Here is a 16,629-nt window from a genome sequence, read left to right on the forward strand (position 1 = left end):
CTGATTTTTGTTAGCGTTCGAGCTGCTTCCAGGGGGCGGCCATCCGCGACAGCTAATGTCCCCCTAGGAGAAGAAAAAGCGCAACCGCACCGGAACGCAACGGCTACTGAAAGCCTGACCGCGCAGCCGCTGCAACGCCCTCAAACGCGACGCCACGCAGACGTCCGTCTGAACCAGCCCTAAGAATCATCCTTATGTAGCCACGGCAGCACGTTGCGTTCAGATATCACGGCCATCTGTGTTTGACAATGTGAACAAGGCCTTATTCTCAGATTCTTGTAACTTATTTACCTCCCCAGTCCCAGGAAGAGGTGTGCGATCTTCTCCACGCGGCCCCGTTCCAGAACATCTTACCGCGAGTCTTCATAAAAGGTGAGATGAGCTTGAATTTCGCATCATCGCAATTCTGTTTCAAAAATCAAAATTTGCAATTATGATGCGAAATCGTAATGTTAAATTTCTGGCAAATTCATAATTAATTTTTGTGCATAATTATGTTGTGTAATGTCATGATTTTACGTAATTACGTAAATATGACAAATTTGATTCTTTGGGAACAATTTGAATTTTATTTTTTTCAAAAAGACCCTGTCGATTTTTGAGAAAATTGATTTTAAAAACATACAAAAATTTTTTTTTTCTTTTAGTTATTAAACTCATTAAAATGACATTTTGCTATGATGCAATTTAAAGATGAATTTTACAGAAAGGTAGTGGATTAAAAAAGCAAATCAATACATTGCAAAGTGAAAAGTAAAAAAAAAAAACATTTATTTTTAAATATAATATAAATAATTGATATTCGCCATGTAATTTGTTAATATTGTTTGATCCACAATCAGCCAGCAGGTCATCATCTTTACTACTTGCAGACGCGAAAAAACAAATTAGACACCTACTGACATTATCTATAACCCCATCTCCTAAGAATGTCATAGGCTAAAAGGTTTCACGTGTGTGTGTGCCCGCCCGCATAGAGGGAGATACTGCTTGCTTGGCAGTGGGACATAACTGTTATTTCCCACAATGCAACGTGGTTAACAGACTGCAAATTGTAAGGACCATGGTCATGACATCACACTGTGGGAGGGGTTTCACCACAATATCAGCTATACAGACCCCCCTGATGATCTAATTGAGAAAGGGTAGGGAAAGGGGGTATCAGCTACTGATTGGGATGAAGTTCAGTCCTGGGTTACAGTTCCTCTATATATCGAGTTCCGTGTTTTATATACACATTTTATACATTTTAAGAAAACGGACAGCGTGGGGTCCCGCCTCCCAAGCCTGTTTAACCCCTCGTCCCCCATGCAGGCTGGTGTAGCCAGAATTCGGAGCCCAGATGATGTGGGGCTCTGCAGCCTGAGCTATAACCCACCCGCATGGTCCATGATATGGGGGGCTCTGGCACACCTCTACCCCAAAGCTCTTATCCATTTCATGGAGAAAGGGCTCTTCCCCACCCCAGGTGCCCTTTAAAAAATAACTATCGTACACAGAACGTTGATCTCGGTATATATTAAAGTATACTGCTGCGAATGTCATTTCACAGAGTTTAAAAAAAAAATTTCTTTGTATTTTTTTGTTTTTTTAAATAACATGATCTTTTTTAAAAAAAATTTTTGACTAATTCCCACTATTTGCCCAACCATTCTGGTTTGCGAACATTTTTTGCAATTTAATGAGAGTCTGAAGTCTTTCAAAAAAACTTTTTTATGCTGCAGGCCGCTTCATCATTATAAACCAAGCTGATTCACCGCAGGGACGCGGCAGAACGAGGTCTTAATTCCCCCCGAAATCCCCGGGGGAAGATTTGGGGCTCCTTCCTGGTAGAGGCAGCTCTTTGTGCTGTAGCTCTGCCTCGACTGGCGTTAATCTCCGCGTATCTCCGCCTCCTCCCGCCCCTCTCAGTCTTCTTTCACTGAGAGGGGCGGGGAGAGGCGGCGATCAGCGCAGATTGATTGGACTGGAGGCAGAGCTACAGCCCAAAGCTCTGCCGCCTCCGGGCAGCACAATCCACGACCTGGAAAGTCATGTAATTTTTCCCTGGGATTTCGGGGGGTTAAAGACCTCGTTCTGCCACGTCCCCTGGCGAATCAGCTTGGGTTACAATGTAGCATAAAAACAGGTTTTCTTGAAAGGCTTCAGACTCTCTTTATGCAATAGATCGTTTATGACTGCAGAGTTCAAAAATTCATGTAGCATTGGTTTATAATCTCCAAATTTAACAGAATCTGTGTTTTATTCACTTTGAATACTGTGCCGGCATTGCCTTACTCGGGATTATAGGTGCATATGTGGACATTATTATTGTGAGAAGTGTCCACGATCTTTCATGCAGTGCTAACTCATTGCTCAATGTTTGTCATCAGAGGGGGAACGACTGGAGGTGAGGATGAAACGGCTGGAGTCAAAGTACGCTCCGCTCCATCTAGTCCCGCTGATTGAGAGACTGGGCACCCCGCAGGTACAGTACAGGCCTTCCTTGTAAAAAGAAAACGTTGGGGTCTGATTACTTTTTACAGGTTTACAAACTGATGTTTCCCACTTTATTATCACTGTATGATTTTTATCAAGAAGTTTTGAATCCAGATGATCAAAACTTCTTTAGGGGTCTGAGAACTGAAACCGGGTGGAGCAACTAGAGAGTGGGCGTCTCCTGGTTTATCCGACATTTATTGGCACTGAATAGTATTTTGTCTGGGTCCCTGTGATAGAGTACCCAAGATTACCAAGATGGTGAAGAGTGTCCACGATCTTTCATGCAGTACTAACTCATTGCTCAATGTTTGAACTTCGCCTGACCGTCCCCCGCATCACCCAGTCCCATGCACGCCTCCAGGACTTCTCAAGAGCCGCTCCAACACTATGGAACGCCCTACCTCCACCCATTAGGGCAGCCCCCTCCTTCAACACCTTCAAGAAGGCCCTCAAAACTCACCTTTTCACTCTGGCCTACTACCCCTCACAATTGCTCTAAACCCACAGCTGAACTCTGGTCCCCTACCTTCCGTGTCCTTACCTCTCCCTCTAGATTGTAAGCCTTTGGGCAGGGTCCTCCTCCTTTTGTGTCCTACCTGATCATGCACCTCCATTACTGTGCACCCATGCTATGCATTTGAGTGAACCTAACTTGCCTAACTCCATGCTCCCATCCAGTGACTGACTAAGCATTACCTGATATTCATACTGTGCTGTGTGATCTGGTTTTCTTGTATTCCTGTATTGTCATATTGCTGTATGTCACCCCTAAATATTGTCTGTAACCTAAACTAATGTTCAGCGCTGCGTAATATGTTGGCGCTTTATAAATACAATAAATAATAAAAAATAATAATTACCACTATATATGCTAGAGCACTGGGTGGCCGCAGGTTTAACCATTTGATGACAGTCACTGTCTAACTGCAAAGAGCACTGTCTGCGCTAAGAGGGATTGAATCTTCTGTTGTGCTATCAGTGGAATAGAGGTCCTTGACTGCAATAGTGACATTATTTGAGCCAGGCTTGGATTTACATCACAGGAGCCTATAGGCACAGATGTCCTGGCGCCTTAGACTCCGCCCTCCATGAACCTAAAAACACCTGCCGAACCACACTGCAAGCGGCCGTCACTTCTTCCTTGCTTCCCTTGCCTGTCATAGGTAGCTAGATGTGCCCCTTAGCATTAGGTAGCCAGGGCTATCCCCACTATTTACTAGCTAGAGGTGCCCCCAAGTATTAGGTAGCTGGAGGTGGCGCTGATTTAAGGGAGATCTGGTCAGTGGAATGCCGAGACCCGGTTGAGTAACCTCTAATTTACACTCTGTTCGGGACGGTAGGCACTTGGGGAGGGAGCCGCCTTTCCATCATCAGGCGCCTCTAAGCTTGTGCCTACAGTGCCTTAAATCCGGAAAATCCGGCCCTGATTTGAGCTTAAGAAGCGCTTGTATTGATTCTTTCTTTTTGCGTAATAGAATTCTTTGGTAATCCATGTGTGTTCTTCCAGCAAATTGCCATCGCCCGGGAGGGAGACCTCCTTACCAAGGAGCGCCTGTGCTGTGGCCTCTCCATGTTTGAAGTCATCCTGACCCGGATCCGCAGCTATCTGCAGGACCCCATCTGGCGCGGTCCGCCCCCCACCAATGGCGTGATGCACGTGGACGAGTGTGTGGAGTTCCACCGCCTCTGGAGTGCCATGCAGTTCGTTTACTGTATTCCCGTGGGGACCAATGAATTCACAGCGGAGTGAGTATCTGATTCCTCCCACCCGCCTGCAATCTGCAGCTCACCACCAGGAGGCGATATTCAGCAGGGGGGGAGGGGTTATCATTGGGGAGGCATCACTGCAGTCAGTGGAGAGTTTTATCAGTTTATCAAAAAGGCAGCTTTATAGTCCCATCAATGTGAAATCAGCATGGAATGTGCAAATATGAGTATAGTTGGGGTCTAACCAAGGCTAATGCTAATGGAGATCAGATTCATGAAATGTGGCATCCAAAGTAGGATGAAGAATCCATGTCAGACTACATTTTCCAGCATCCCTGCAGTAGAGGGATGCTTGTGTCCACGTGAGGAGGAGGCAGAACTTATAGTACTCAGGAAGTAGGCGGTGAGTGATTGTATCTGGGAATCTCCGGCGGCAACAAACGATCGTTCCCGGGAATGAATGACGAGTGCGACCGATTGTTCAAACGATCGCAGTAATTTGCACGTGAATCAATTGTCATCTGAACAATCGATTGCTCAGTGATCCGTCATGACAGATGTTTATTATAAACAACTATTACGGGTTACCGCACTTTGTTAAACATTGTTTACTAAAAAGGAAACACGAGGTGAAAATAAACTGATAAGGTAAACAATTGTATATATCCTCCCACTCCTAAAAAAGCCTTTTTTGAAGATATCCCAGAGTTTTAATTTTATCTTCAAATCTACTTTTTAATGTTTGTACTGTTTCGTTGTTTCTGTTCAATTACACATCTATTGAATGACCCTCTATCTTTTTCCTACTGTCAGATGCCATTTTCTGCCAGAAAAGTGCTTTATGGCTGTAATTCCTTATCAGTGAGGGTTACACTATAGTCCAACCCAGTTCCACCAGGACAGAAATTATCACTTGGATACCTGATGTTTACCTCTTTTAGACAGAAAAAGAAAAAAAGGAACACAGCCTAGTTATTTGTGTGTTAGGCACTGTACATACACATGTCTATCTCATCATGTCACATGTCACCCCGTGTATCCTTTAACCTCCCTGGCGGTAAGCCCGAGCTGAGCTCGGGCTATGCCGCGCAGGAGGATTTCTCGGCATCTATTGGGGCGATTCGCCCCATTCAAAGTGCTGTGCGCGCAGCCAGCACTTTGCTAGCCGCGCGCACAGCTTGATCGCCGCCGCTCTGCGGCGATCGGCCGCACGCAGCGGCGAAAGAGGGCCCCCCCCCGCCAGAGCCCTGCGCTGCCCGGACCAATGAGTTCCGGGCAGCGCTATGGGCCGGATCGGATGCGCCTGACGTCAGGACGTCGGCTGACGTCCATGACGTCATCCCAATCGTCGCCATGGCGACAGGAGAAGCCAAACGGGAACGCGTTATATACGCGCTCCCCTGTTTGCTATTAGTGCCGGCGACGATCGCACTAGAGGGACACATGCGCCCTCTAGTGGTGTTTCATGTAGCTACTACTCAGGTAGCTTGACATGAAACAAAAAAACAAAAAAAAATTTAAAAAAAGGATTTTTGCCCATGTGGCAAAAAAAAATTAACCGCCAGGGAGGTTAAACAATGTCATGCGATATCTCAAAAATGATAGTTTGTTGCTAAAACGTTGCCTGAAAAAATCGCGTCATCGGTATGGGCCTTAAGACCCCAAGCTGGTAGGAAAAGCAAGCAGGCAGGACCCGTGAACAATTTTTCATTGTTGTGCTGATTTCAGCAGCATGTATTAGTGTGTGATGCGCAAATATATCATTGCATAGTAGGTGCTGTCTGATGGTCATACATGTGCGCAAGAACACACTTCTGCATGCATTTTTTTCCATTAACCTCCAGGACAGGTCCACCATGAGAACGACAGGCTCCTCCCAGGAACAGGAAACGTCCAGATAGAGTACTCTATAAATCTTTGTCCAACCCCTTGATCCTCAGTTGACGTTTCCTGTTCCAAGGAACAAGGAGTGCTCTAGTCGCTCGCCGGTCCGTCAGACCAGGGGTGTTTGGGACCCGGTTGGCGGCGAATGGTGGACCTACCTAGAGAGGTATTTGGGTCTAGTAAGGAGAAGCGAGGTGTACCTTCTCCTGTGGCTGTCCTGGCTGCCCGAGTTGCAGGTGGATCCGGAGGACACGCGCGGTGTCCATGATTCCCCTAGAGCGGAGGCTAATGGCGCACCGGAAGTGACGTGGGAAGTCTAGCAGGCCTCCGGAGGGAAGGTGGCTGATTGCCCTCAATGGCGGCGTCCTTGTGACGTACTTCCGCCCTTACGCGGCGTCACTTCCGGTGGCGCGGGGAAGAGACGCCGGAAGCCCGCATGGTTCGGCATTTCGTGTCACGAACGGAGCGGGAGGGACGCTAAGCAGGAGCCAGGAAAGGTGAGAGTGGCGGAGGCTTGGGGACCTATATGGTATGAGCCGTACGCCTTATGCCGCGTCTGTACGGAGGTCTGTTACTTATTATCTGACTGTGCAGTATAATATAAAGCCGGCTTAGCGTCTGATCTGAGGTCTGTATAAACTTATGCATATAGCTGGAGATATATGTTTTGCAGATATTCAGTTGTGATATTGCTGGGTCATATGTTGTGTGTGTATATATATATATATATCACCCAAAATACAGAACACCAACACCAGTTTAGCTGCACTCATAAGAGAGAACCATTTATTGCACGAAAATATGCTTCACTGTTTGAAAATTTGAGCAAAAGAACCCCCAATAAATATAGGGTATAAATTGCATAAATCTAAAAATGACAAGATCCAATTGGGGCCCCAATACATCTACCAGAGAGAAACCACACTCACATCACCCACTCATAAATATGCAATGTAATGCTGAGGCAATGTCCCAATAAGGTTTACTTGTCATAATAATGATAAAAGGCAGCATACGACTTGGTAGATAAAAAAATCACTTAAGGGCAGCTGCACCACGTACCAAACAGCATGATTGCAAACTATATGTGTGATCATCAGTCCTTGCCACACTAATCCTTATCCAGTTAGCTGATAGCAGTAATGCCCCTTCCAGACAGTTCACATAGAAGGTTGCTGAAATGCAATATGTATTTCCCTCAGCACTTCATATAAGTATGCAGACTACTGCCTATTTCCACTTATCTGTATACTGTGCTCTGCTGCCATAAGATGTAGTAAGCAGGGGATAATTGCCACGTGGGAACTGCCCAAACATTCAGATCATCCAGGACGCACACCAGCAGCGGCCATCGCTAATGCATTTCACCCCTCCCTTGGGGCTTCTTCAGAGCGTGCCAACATAGGGGCCAACATAGGATCAGTGTACAGGCAATATAAGTGTATATAACCCTGTTGGCAGTTTATGTGGTATCATCCCCTGTCTAATATATATAGGGGGATTATATAGATGGCCTCAAATAAATCATATGTATATGATATTTCTATACATGTTCTTATCCATCTGGGCTCAGGGTTACTTATCACTCTTTGACAGATGCGCACCAGGGTGTTCTTTCTTTAGGTTTAGAAAGAAAAATGACACTATATTTTTTGTTTGTATTGTTATAGGGCACAGAGTCTACTGACCCAGAAAGGCCAAGAAGGTGGTGCCCGCTCTGTGATACAAAAATGGCCCATACTTATAATAAGCAGTTTTGTCAAACCGGTTTAAGTAAAGTTAATGTAAGAACATTCAGGGGACTTAAAGGAAGAATTAATGTCAGCCGTAAAAATTGAGAGGGCTGAGACAATTAAGTCATTAAGGGAAGTATTTGCTTCTGCTATCATCCCAGCAACAGAAGCAGTAATCCCTGGTACTAGTACGACCAGGCCGGCCGTAGATATACCAAATACAGAGGGTGAAGAGGAGGATAATGATGAGTCAGACTCTTCTTCTAAAAGTATGGACAGCCAGACTGAAATCAGAAAATCTCCAGGTTTAGATTTCCAGCTGATGAGACTGAGCAGCTTATCTGGGCTATTAATAAAACTCTAAATATTGAATCTAAGAAATCAGAATTATCGATGCACAATAGATTGTATCAGGGAATGGAACCAAAAGAATCTTTGACTTTCCCTATACATAAGATCTACAACATCTCACAGGTTAATATAGACAATGAATTAGCCTTTGAGGATCCGGGATACCTGAAGGATCCACAAGATAAGAAGGTGGAGTTTGCCCTTAAAAAGGCCTGGACTGCAGCAGGGGCAAATTTTCGACCAGCAGCAGCTACAACATACGTAGCAAGGGGAGACCTGGGGCTATTAATAGAGAGGGAACGAAAAAGAGTTTTCTTTTCCGAAACCAAAATAGTCAAGAAAAGAATTGACGCCAGAGAAAGAGTTGGGGGTCGTCTATCGGAATTCTATTCCCAGTGGACGAAAATAAGCAAAAACGATTTCATCCTCAATCTTATAAACCAGGGGTACAAAATTCAGTTTTAGTCCCTTCCAGCAAGAAAATTATTGCTACTCCTCTTCCAAAAGGACAGAGAGAAAAGCCAGCATCATAAAATCAATGTTAGACGAGAACATGGTCGGACCGGTTCCGGGCAGTCAGATCACTGGCAATCAGGGATGTTATTCGACGGTTTTCTGGTAAGAAAGCTGACGAGAAAATTCAGGTTAATTCTAATCTTAAAAGCTTAAACACCTTTTGTGTCTTATCAAAGATTCAGGATGGAATCAATATTCTCTGTGAGAAACTTGTTAACCACAAACTGCATGATGATAAACATAGATTGAGGGACGCATATTGGCACATTCCAATAAGAGCGTTGTCTCAGAAGTTCCTGAGATTTGCGGTAAGGGAAAAGAAGACGATTCAACATTTTTAGTTTACTGTCCTGCCCTTCGGAATATCATCAGCACCGAGGATCTTCTCAAAAGTAATGGCGGAAGTGATAAAGTATTTACATGCAGAGGGAATTCTCATAATTCCATATCCAGACGATCTCCTTGTAGTGGCGGAGTCATACCAAAAGGCAGAGAGAAATACAAGAAAAAGTACTAGATCAGTTACAGACCCTCGGATGGATAGTAAACTGAGACAAGTTGGTCCTACAACCAACGTCAAAGATTCAGTTTCTAGGAGTCATAATAAATTCAGAAACAGAAAGAATGTACTTAACAAGCGAAAAGATAAAAAGATTAAAGAAAATAATACAAGCCGGGTTTAGATTTCAGAAGATGTCTTAGATGCTATTTAGAAAGGGATAAAACGGTGTATAGAGGAATCCTATAAGATTACAGGGGATACGGTATTATATACAGTTAGAGCTCATTCAGCTAGAGCAGCGGCCACTTCATGGGCTTACAGAGCGAGTGCTACGCCGGAAGAGATCTGCAGAGCAGCTACGTGGTCAAGTCTAAGTACCTTCTCTAGACACTACAGAATAGACCTGATGTCTGCAGGACAGCAATCATTTGGGAGAAAAGTCCTGCAGGCAGTCGGCCCACCCTAATTGGGTAAGATTCTTGCTCATCTTCTCATGGTGGACCTGTCCTGGAGGTTAATGGAAAAACCAATGTTAGTTACCTGGTAACATCCTTTTTAGTAACCTCCAGGACAGGTCCGTAACCCACCCGAGTAAAGGATTTATATGAGTATATAAGTACAAGAAAAGTATATGTATATGCAGTATGAATATTAAAACCCCTTTGTTTTTAGGAACAGTACTTGGAATTGACTGAGGATCAAGGGGTTGGACAAAGATTTATAGAGTACTCTATCTGGACGTTTCCTGTTCCTGGGAGGAGCCTGTCGTTCTCATGGTGGACCTGTCCTGGAGGTTACTAAAAAGGATGTTACCAGGTAACTAACATTGGTTTCTGCGCAATGCGGCATTGTCTCATACAGTTTTATTGAATGGGTTCGGCACTGCAACGGGGACCAGCACTGGTGCCAGGGGTTGCCGTAAACCCCATGGCTACCCAACCACTGCAAGAATGGATACAGGCCCTAGAGGATATGTCCCAGCTTCCTATATACTCATTGCAATACTTCTCATACGTACACTTTTTGCAGGTAGCATTAAATAATTATTTAAATAAATAAATAAGGGCCACTTAAATGGCGAGGAGGGCCGCATTGTGCCCGCAGGCCTTGTGTTTGACACCTGCGGTATAGATTGACCATTCTTTTGATGCTACAACACAGCCGCAACTATCCACCAGTTTTAACAAATCACCCCCAGAGATTTTAATGTATTTATCAAACAACAAGTTGTAATACTTGCCTTGTTCTCTGCTTTTCCTGCCCCCTGCAGGCAGTGCTTTGGCGACGGTCTGAATTGGGCGGGTAGTGCCATTATCGTTCTGCTGGGACAGCAACGTCGCTTTGACCTCTTTGACTTCTGCTATCACCTCCTGAAGGTCCAGAGACAGGACGGGAAGGATGAGATCATCAAGAACGTGGTGAGTGTCGCAATGTAATAGGATTAAATGATGCCAATGCAGTCAGTTTACACTGGTATGATGGGAGTGGCAGTTTACCACAGCACTGCGCAGTACACCTCTAGCCTTGTGACATCAAAGCTGCTGTAAGGTTTGGTTGTGGAAACGTTTGGTGGGCCTGTGATGGGCTGGGAGGATAAAGGACCACTAAACCTTCTACTCCTAAAGTAAACTTAGTCACTCCCCAACCAGCAGCTTCCTCTAGATATAAGTGGATACTGTACTGCACGATATGGGCACTCAGGACAATGGACACACAAAAATGACTAATATTTGTTCTAGTAGATGTGTGCCTCAGAGAGCAGACATTGCTCCTCCCCTTTTATGCACTTCAACTACTACATGCAGCAGTTGTCTCACAGAGGTCCTCTCCTCTGCCAGTTCTGAGCCACCAGACAAACACAGCAAACAATAAAAAGTCCAGTTTTAACTACAGCAGCAAAGGTGGACATGAAAAAAACTAGACCTCACCAACTGCCATCATCTATAACCACACCCATTAACAATGCGATTTTTATAGATATACAGTACATATGCTCAGAGGGATATACTGGCTGCTTTGCAGTTGGAAACAGATGTTATTTCCCACAATGCAACAAGGCTCACAGACAGGAAACTGACAGGACCATGGTCCGGACATCACACTGTGGGAGGGGTTTCACCACAATATCAGCCATACAGATGTCCCTGATGATCTGTTTGAGAAAAGAAAAGATAGGTTTCTCGCAGGAAAGGGGGTATCAGCTACTGATTGGGATGAGGTTCACTCCTTGGTTACAGTCCCTCTTTACATCACTGACTTTTATAACTAACTATCTCCTCTGTTTCCCATCCAGCCACTGAAGAAGATGGCAGATCGCATTCGCAAGTATCAGATCCTGAACAACGAGATCTTCGCTGTCCTCAACAAATACATGAAGTCTGTAGAGAGTGACAGCTCCACGGTGGAACATGTACGATGCTTCCAGCCACCCATTCACCAATCACTGGCCACCACCTGCTGAGGTGTGGGCGGGGCTCAGACCGGACTCCGGACATGATCGACCAACCCGTTAACGTTGTGGTGCATGCTCGTCCTGTTCTTGCCGTACGCCTACATGACGCTATAGAAGCAGCAGGACTGTACAGGATGTAGCCATGTAAAGAGGCGTGGCCTGACTTCCACCCTCTTCAGGGTCTGCGGTGACTGATTATCCTTAAGGACATCACCGCCAGGATCTGCCCAGGTCTGCGGTGTTAGTGGCTGTCGTTTGGATTGACCCGAGTTTTAAGTATTTTTATGATGTAAAACAGACATTGCTCGATTTTTATCGGCTTTATCGGTCAGTGTGTAACCAGGAATTCATTGGATCGATTTATTTATTGTGACGCTGTACAGTGTTGTAGTATTCTCATCTGCTTGAAGAATATATTGCCAATGTTGACTTTTACACGTTATCGATTGGTTCATTTTGATAGTGGGTCCAGCAAGCTCACCAACCATGTTCATTTAAAGGAGAATTCCACATAAAGTTAGGGTGAGTGATTTGGCAACATGTGATCTGATGTTATGCCTACCTACAGAGCTTCAGTGCAGAGCTTGTCCACCTTATGCTTACCTACAGAACTTCAATACAGAGCTTGTCCACCATATACTTACCTACAGAGCTTCAGAGCAGATCTTGTCCACCTTATGCTTACCTACATTTTAGTGCAGAGCTTGTCCACCACATGCTTACCTACAGAACTTCAGTGCAGAGCTTGTCCACCACATGCTTACCTACAGAACTTCAGTGCAGAGCTTGTCCACCATATACTTACCTACAGAGCTTCAGTGCAGAGCTTGTCCACCACATGCTTACCTACATTTCAGTGCAGAGCTTGTCCACCACATGCTTACCTACAGAGCTTCAGTGCAGAGCTTGTCCACCATATACTTACCTACAGAGCTTCAGTGCAGAGCTTGTCCACCATATACTTACCTACAGAGCTTCAGTGCAGAGCTTGTCCACCACATGCTTACCTACATTTCAGTGCAGAGCTTGTCCACCATATACTTACCTACAGAGCTTCAGTGCAGAGCTTGTCCACCATATACTTACCTACAGAGCTTCAGTGCAGAGCTTGTCCACCACATGCTTACCTACATTTCAGTGCAGAGCTTGTCCACCACATGCTTACCTACAGAGCTTCAGTGCAGAGCTTGTCCACTTTATGCTTACCTACATTTCAGTGCAGAGCTTGTCCTCCACATGCTTACATACAGAACGTCAATGCAGAGCTTGTCCACCACATGCTTACCTACATTTCAGTGCAGAGCTTGTCCACCATATACTTACCTACAGAGCTTCAGTGCAGAGCTTGTCCACCATATACTTACCTACAGAGCTTCAGTGCAGAGCTTGTCCACCACATGCTTACCTACATTTCAGTGCAGAGCTTGTCCACCACATGCTTACCTACAGAGCTTCAGTGCAGAGCTTGTCCACCATATACTTACCTACAGAGCTTCAGTGCAGAGCTTGTCCACTTTATGCTTACCTACATTTCAGTGCAGAGCTTGTCCACCACATGCTTACCTACAGAGCTTCAGTGCGGAGCTTGTCCTCCTTATGCTTACCTACATTTTAGTGCAGAGCTTGTCCACCACATGCTTACCTACAGAGCTTCAGTGCAGAGCTTGTCCACTTTATGCTTACCCACATTTCAGTGCAGAGCTTGTCCTCCACATGCTTACCTACAGAGCTTCAGTGCCGAGCTTGTCCACTTTATGCTTACCTACATTTCAGTGCAGAGCTTGTCCTCCACATGCTTACCTACAGAGCTTCAGTGCAGAGCTTGTCCACAATATCCTTACCTACAGAGCTTCAGTGCAGAGCTTGTCCACTTTATGCTTACCTGCATTTCAGTGCAGAGCTTGTCCTCCACATGCTTACCTACAGAGCTTCAGTGCAGAGCTTGTCCACTTTATGCTTACCTACATTTCAGTGCAGAGTTTGTCCACCACATGCTTACCTACAGAGCTGCAGTGCAGAGCTTGTCCACCACATGCTTACCTACAGAGCTTCAGTGCAGAGCTTGTCTACTTTATGCTTACCTACATTTCAGTGCAGAGCTTGTCCTCCACATGCTTACCTACAGAACTTCAGTGCAGAGCTTGTCCACTTTATGCTTACTTACATTTCAGTGCAGAGCTTGTCCTCCACATGCTTACCTACAGAGCTTCAGTGCAGAGCTTTTCCACTTTATGCTTACCTACATTTCAGTGCAGAGCTTGTCCTCCACATGCTTACCTACAGAACTTCAGTTCAGAGCTTATCCACCATATTCTTACCTACAGAACTTAAGTGTAGAGTTTGTCCACCTTATGATTACCTACAGAGCTTCAGCACAAAGCTTATCCACCATATCCTTACCTATAGAGCTTCAGGCCTTGTTCAGATCTAAAAACGCAAGCGTTTTGCGATCTTGTGCGTGATTTTTATTTTTTAGAGCCTCTCGGCGCTCCACTGCACACTGCATCTTTTTAAAAAGCTCTTTTCTAATCGCTTTTTCAAATCGATTTTATAATTCACTCCCTGACTCAAGTCAGGAAGGGAACTCTGACCTGGAAAAGAATAAATACAATGTATTTATTCTTAAAAACGTGCATGCAGACGCTGCAAAGCGATTTTGTGAGCGCTTCGCGATTTTCCTATGCCTTCCATTGAGGCAAAATCGTCTCAAAAACGGTACAGGCAGCACTTTGGTGAGTGGATCGGAAACGAACCGCTCAGATGTGAACTCTCTCATAGGGAATCATTGCACATGCGTTTTAGGGTGATTTTGAAAATCGCCTGCGCTTTAAAAAAGGCCAAAAACGCCCTAAGTGTGAATGAGCCATCAGGGCAGAGCTTATCCACCATATTCTTACCTACAGAGCTTCAGTGCAGAGCTTGTCCACCATATTCTTACCTACAGAGCTTCAGTGCAGAGCTTGTCCACCATATTCTTACCTACAGAGCTTCAGCACAGAGCTTGTCCACCATATTCTTACCTACAGAGCTTCAGCACAGAGCTTGTCCACCATATACTTACCTACAGAGCTTCAGCGCGCTTGTCCACCATATTCTTACCTACATTTCAGTGCAGAGCTTGTCCACCACATTCTTACCTACAGAGCTTCAGCACAGAGCTTGTCCACCATATACTTACCTACAGAGCTTCAGCGCACAGCTTGTCCACCATATTCTTACCTACATTTCAGTGCAGAGCTTGTCCACCACATTCTTACCTACAGAGCTTCAGCGCAGAGCTTGTCGTCAACCATATTCTTACCTACAGAGCTTCAGCGCAGAGCTTGTCGTCAACCATATTCTTACCTACAGAGCTGCAGCGCAGAGCTTGTCCACCACATTCTTACCTACAGAGCTTCAGCACAGAGCCTGTCCACCACATTCTTACCTACAGAGCTTCAGCACAGAGCTTGTCCACCATATTCTTACCTACAGAGCTTCAGCACAGAGTTTGTCCGCCATATTCTTACCTACAGAGCTTCAGCACAGAGCTTGTCCGCCATATTCTTACCTACAGAGCTTCAGCACAGAGCTTGTCCGCCATATTCTTACCTACAGAGCTTCAGCACAGAGCTTGTCCACCATATTCTTACCTACAAAGCTTCAGCGCAGAGCTTGTCCACCATATTCTTACCTACAGAGCTTCAGCACAGAGCTTGTCCACCATATTCTTACCTACAGAGCTTCAGCACAGAGCTTGTCCACCATATTCTTACCTACAGAGCTTCTGCACAGAGCTTGTCCACCATATTCTTACCTACAGAGCTTCTGCACAGAGCTTGTCCACCATATTCTTACCTACAGAGCTTCAGCACAGAGCTTGTCCACCATATTCTTACCTACAGAGCTTCAGCACAGAGCTTGTCCACCATATTCTTACCTACAGAGCTTCAGCACAGAGCTTGTCCACCATATTCTTACCTACAGAGCTTCAGGACAGAGCCTGTCCGTCATATTCTTACCTACAGAGCTTCAGCACAGAGCTTGTCCACCATATTCTTACCTACAGAGCTTCAGCACAGAGCTTGTCCACCATATTCTTACCTACAGAGCTTCAGCACAGAGCTTGTCCACCATATTCTTACCTACAGAGCTTCAGCACAGAGCTTGTCCACCATATTCTTACCTACAGAGCTTCAGGACAGAGCCTGTCCGTCATATTCTTACCTACAGAGCTTCAGCACAGAGCTTGTCCACCATATTCTTACCTACAGAGCTTCTGCACAGAGCTTGTCCACCATATTCTTACCTACAGAGCTTCAGCACAGAGCTTGTCCACCATATTCTTACCTACAGAGCTTCAGCACAGAGCTTGTCCACCATATTCTTACCTACAGAGCTTCAGCACAGAGCTTGTCCACCATATTCTTAACTACAGAGCTTCAGCACAGAGCTTGTCCACCATATTCTTACCTACAGAGCTTCAGCGCAGAGCTTGTCCACCATATTCTTACCTGCAGAGCTTGTCCACCATATTCTTACCTACAGAGCTTCAGCACAGAGCTTGTCCACCATATTCTTACCTGCAGAGCTTGTCCACCATATTCTTACCTACAGAGCTTCAGCACAGAGCTTGTCCACCATATTCTTACCTGCAGAGCTTGTCCACCATATTCTTACCTACAGAGCCTTTGTGCAAAGCTTGTCCACTCGTTTCTTCCGGTCAAGATTTGTCTACTAATCAAAGTGTCATAAAAGAATCTCTGTAGAATCTCAGTCTAACAGGAATCTGTACAGCACAACATGAATTTTCACAGCTGAAAGGGACAGAAAAGTGTGCGCTCCAGTTTTGGGTTGGTATTAAATATGCCGCTTCTTCAATATTTACTGACCACATGGAAGAAATATGCAGCATTCTGACTTTAATTGGCTGCACCGTCCTTCCAATACAAAAACCAAGTGCAGAGACACAATTCACAACCAGGGAGGGGAGAAGGAACATTTAAGAAGCACAAATTTCAAAC

The 16,629-nt window shown here is 45.2% G+C and overlaps 1 protein-coding gene across 7 annotated transcripts in view; it reads left to right on the forward strand.

Annotated features, from left to right (window-relative positions):
- CYFIP2 (cytoplasmic FMR1 interacting protein 2) overlaps positions 1-12,061 on the forward strand; it is a 133,004-nt gene extending 120,943 nt beyond the window's left edge. For all 7 annotated transcript variants that reach the window (XM_068278276.1, XM_068278281.1, XM_068278277.1 and 4 more), the window contains 5 exons: positions 300-372; positions 2,373-2,467; positions 3,989-4,227; positions 10,445-10,592; positions 11,468-12,061. In XM_068278276.1, the coding sequence (XP_068134377.1) occupies positions 300-372; positions 2,373-2,467; positions 3,989-4,227; positions 10,445-10,592; positions 11,468-11,635 (723 nt within the window). In that variant the 3' untranslated portion in view covers positions 11,636-12,061. The remainder of the gene's footprint in view (positions 1-299; positions 373-2,372; positions 2,468-3,988; positions 4,228-10,444; positions 10,593-11,467) is intronic.
- The last annotated feature ends 4,568 nt before the right edge of the window (positions 12,062-16,629 follow it).

This window comes from Hyperolius riggenbachi, chromosome 3 (assembly GCF_040937935.1).
Source record: "Hyperolius riggenbachi isolate aHypRig1 chromosome 3, aHypRig1.pri, whole genome shotgun sequence".
NCBI classification, from domain to species: domain Eukaryota; kingdom Metazoa; phylum Chordata; class Amphibia; order Anura; family Hyperoliidae; genus Hyperolius; species Hyperolius riggenbachi.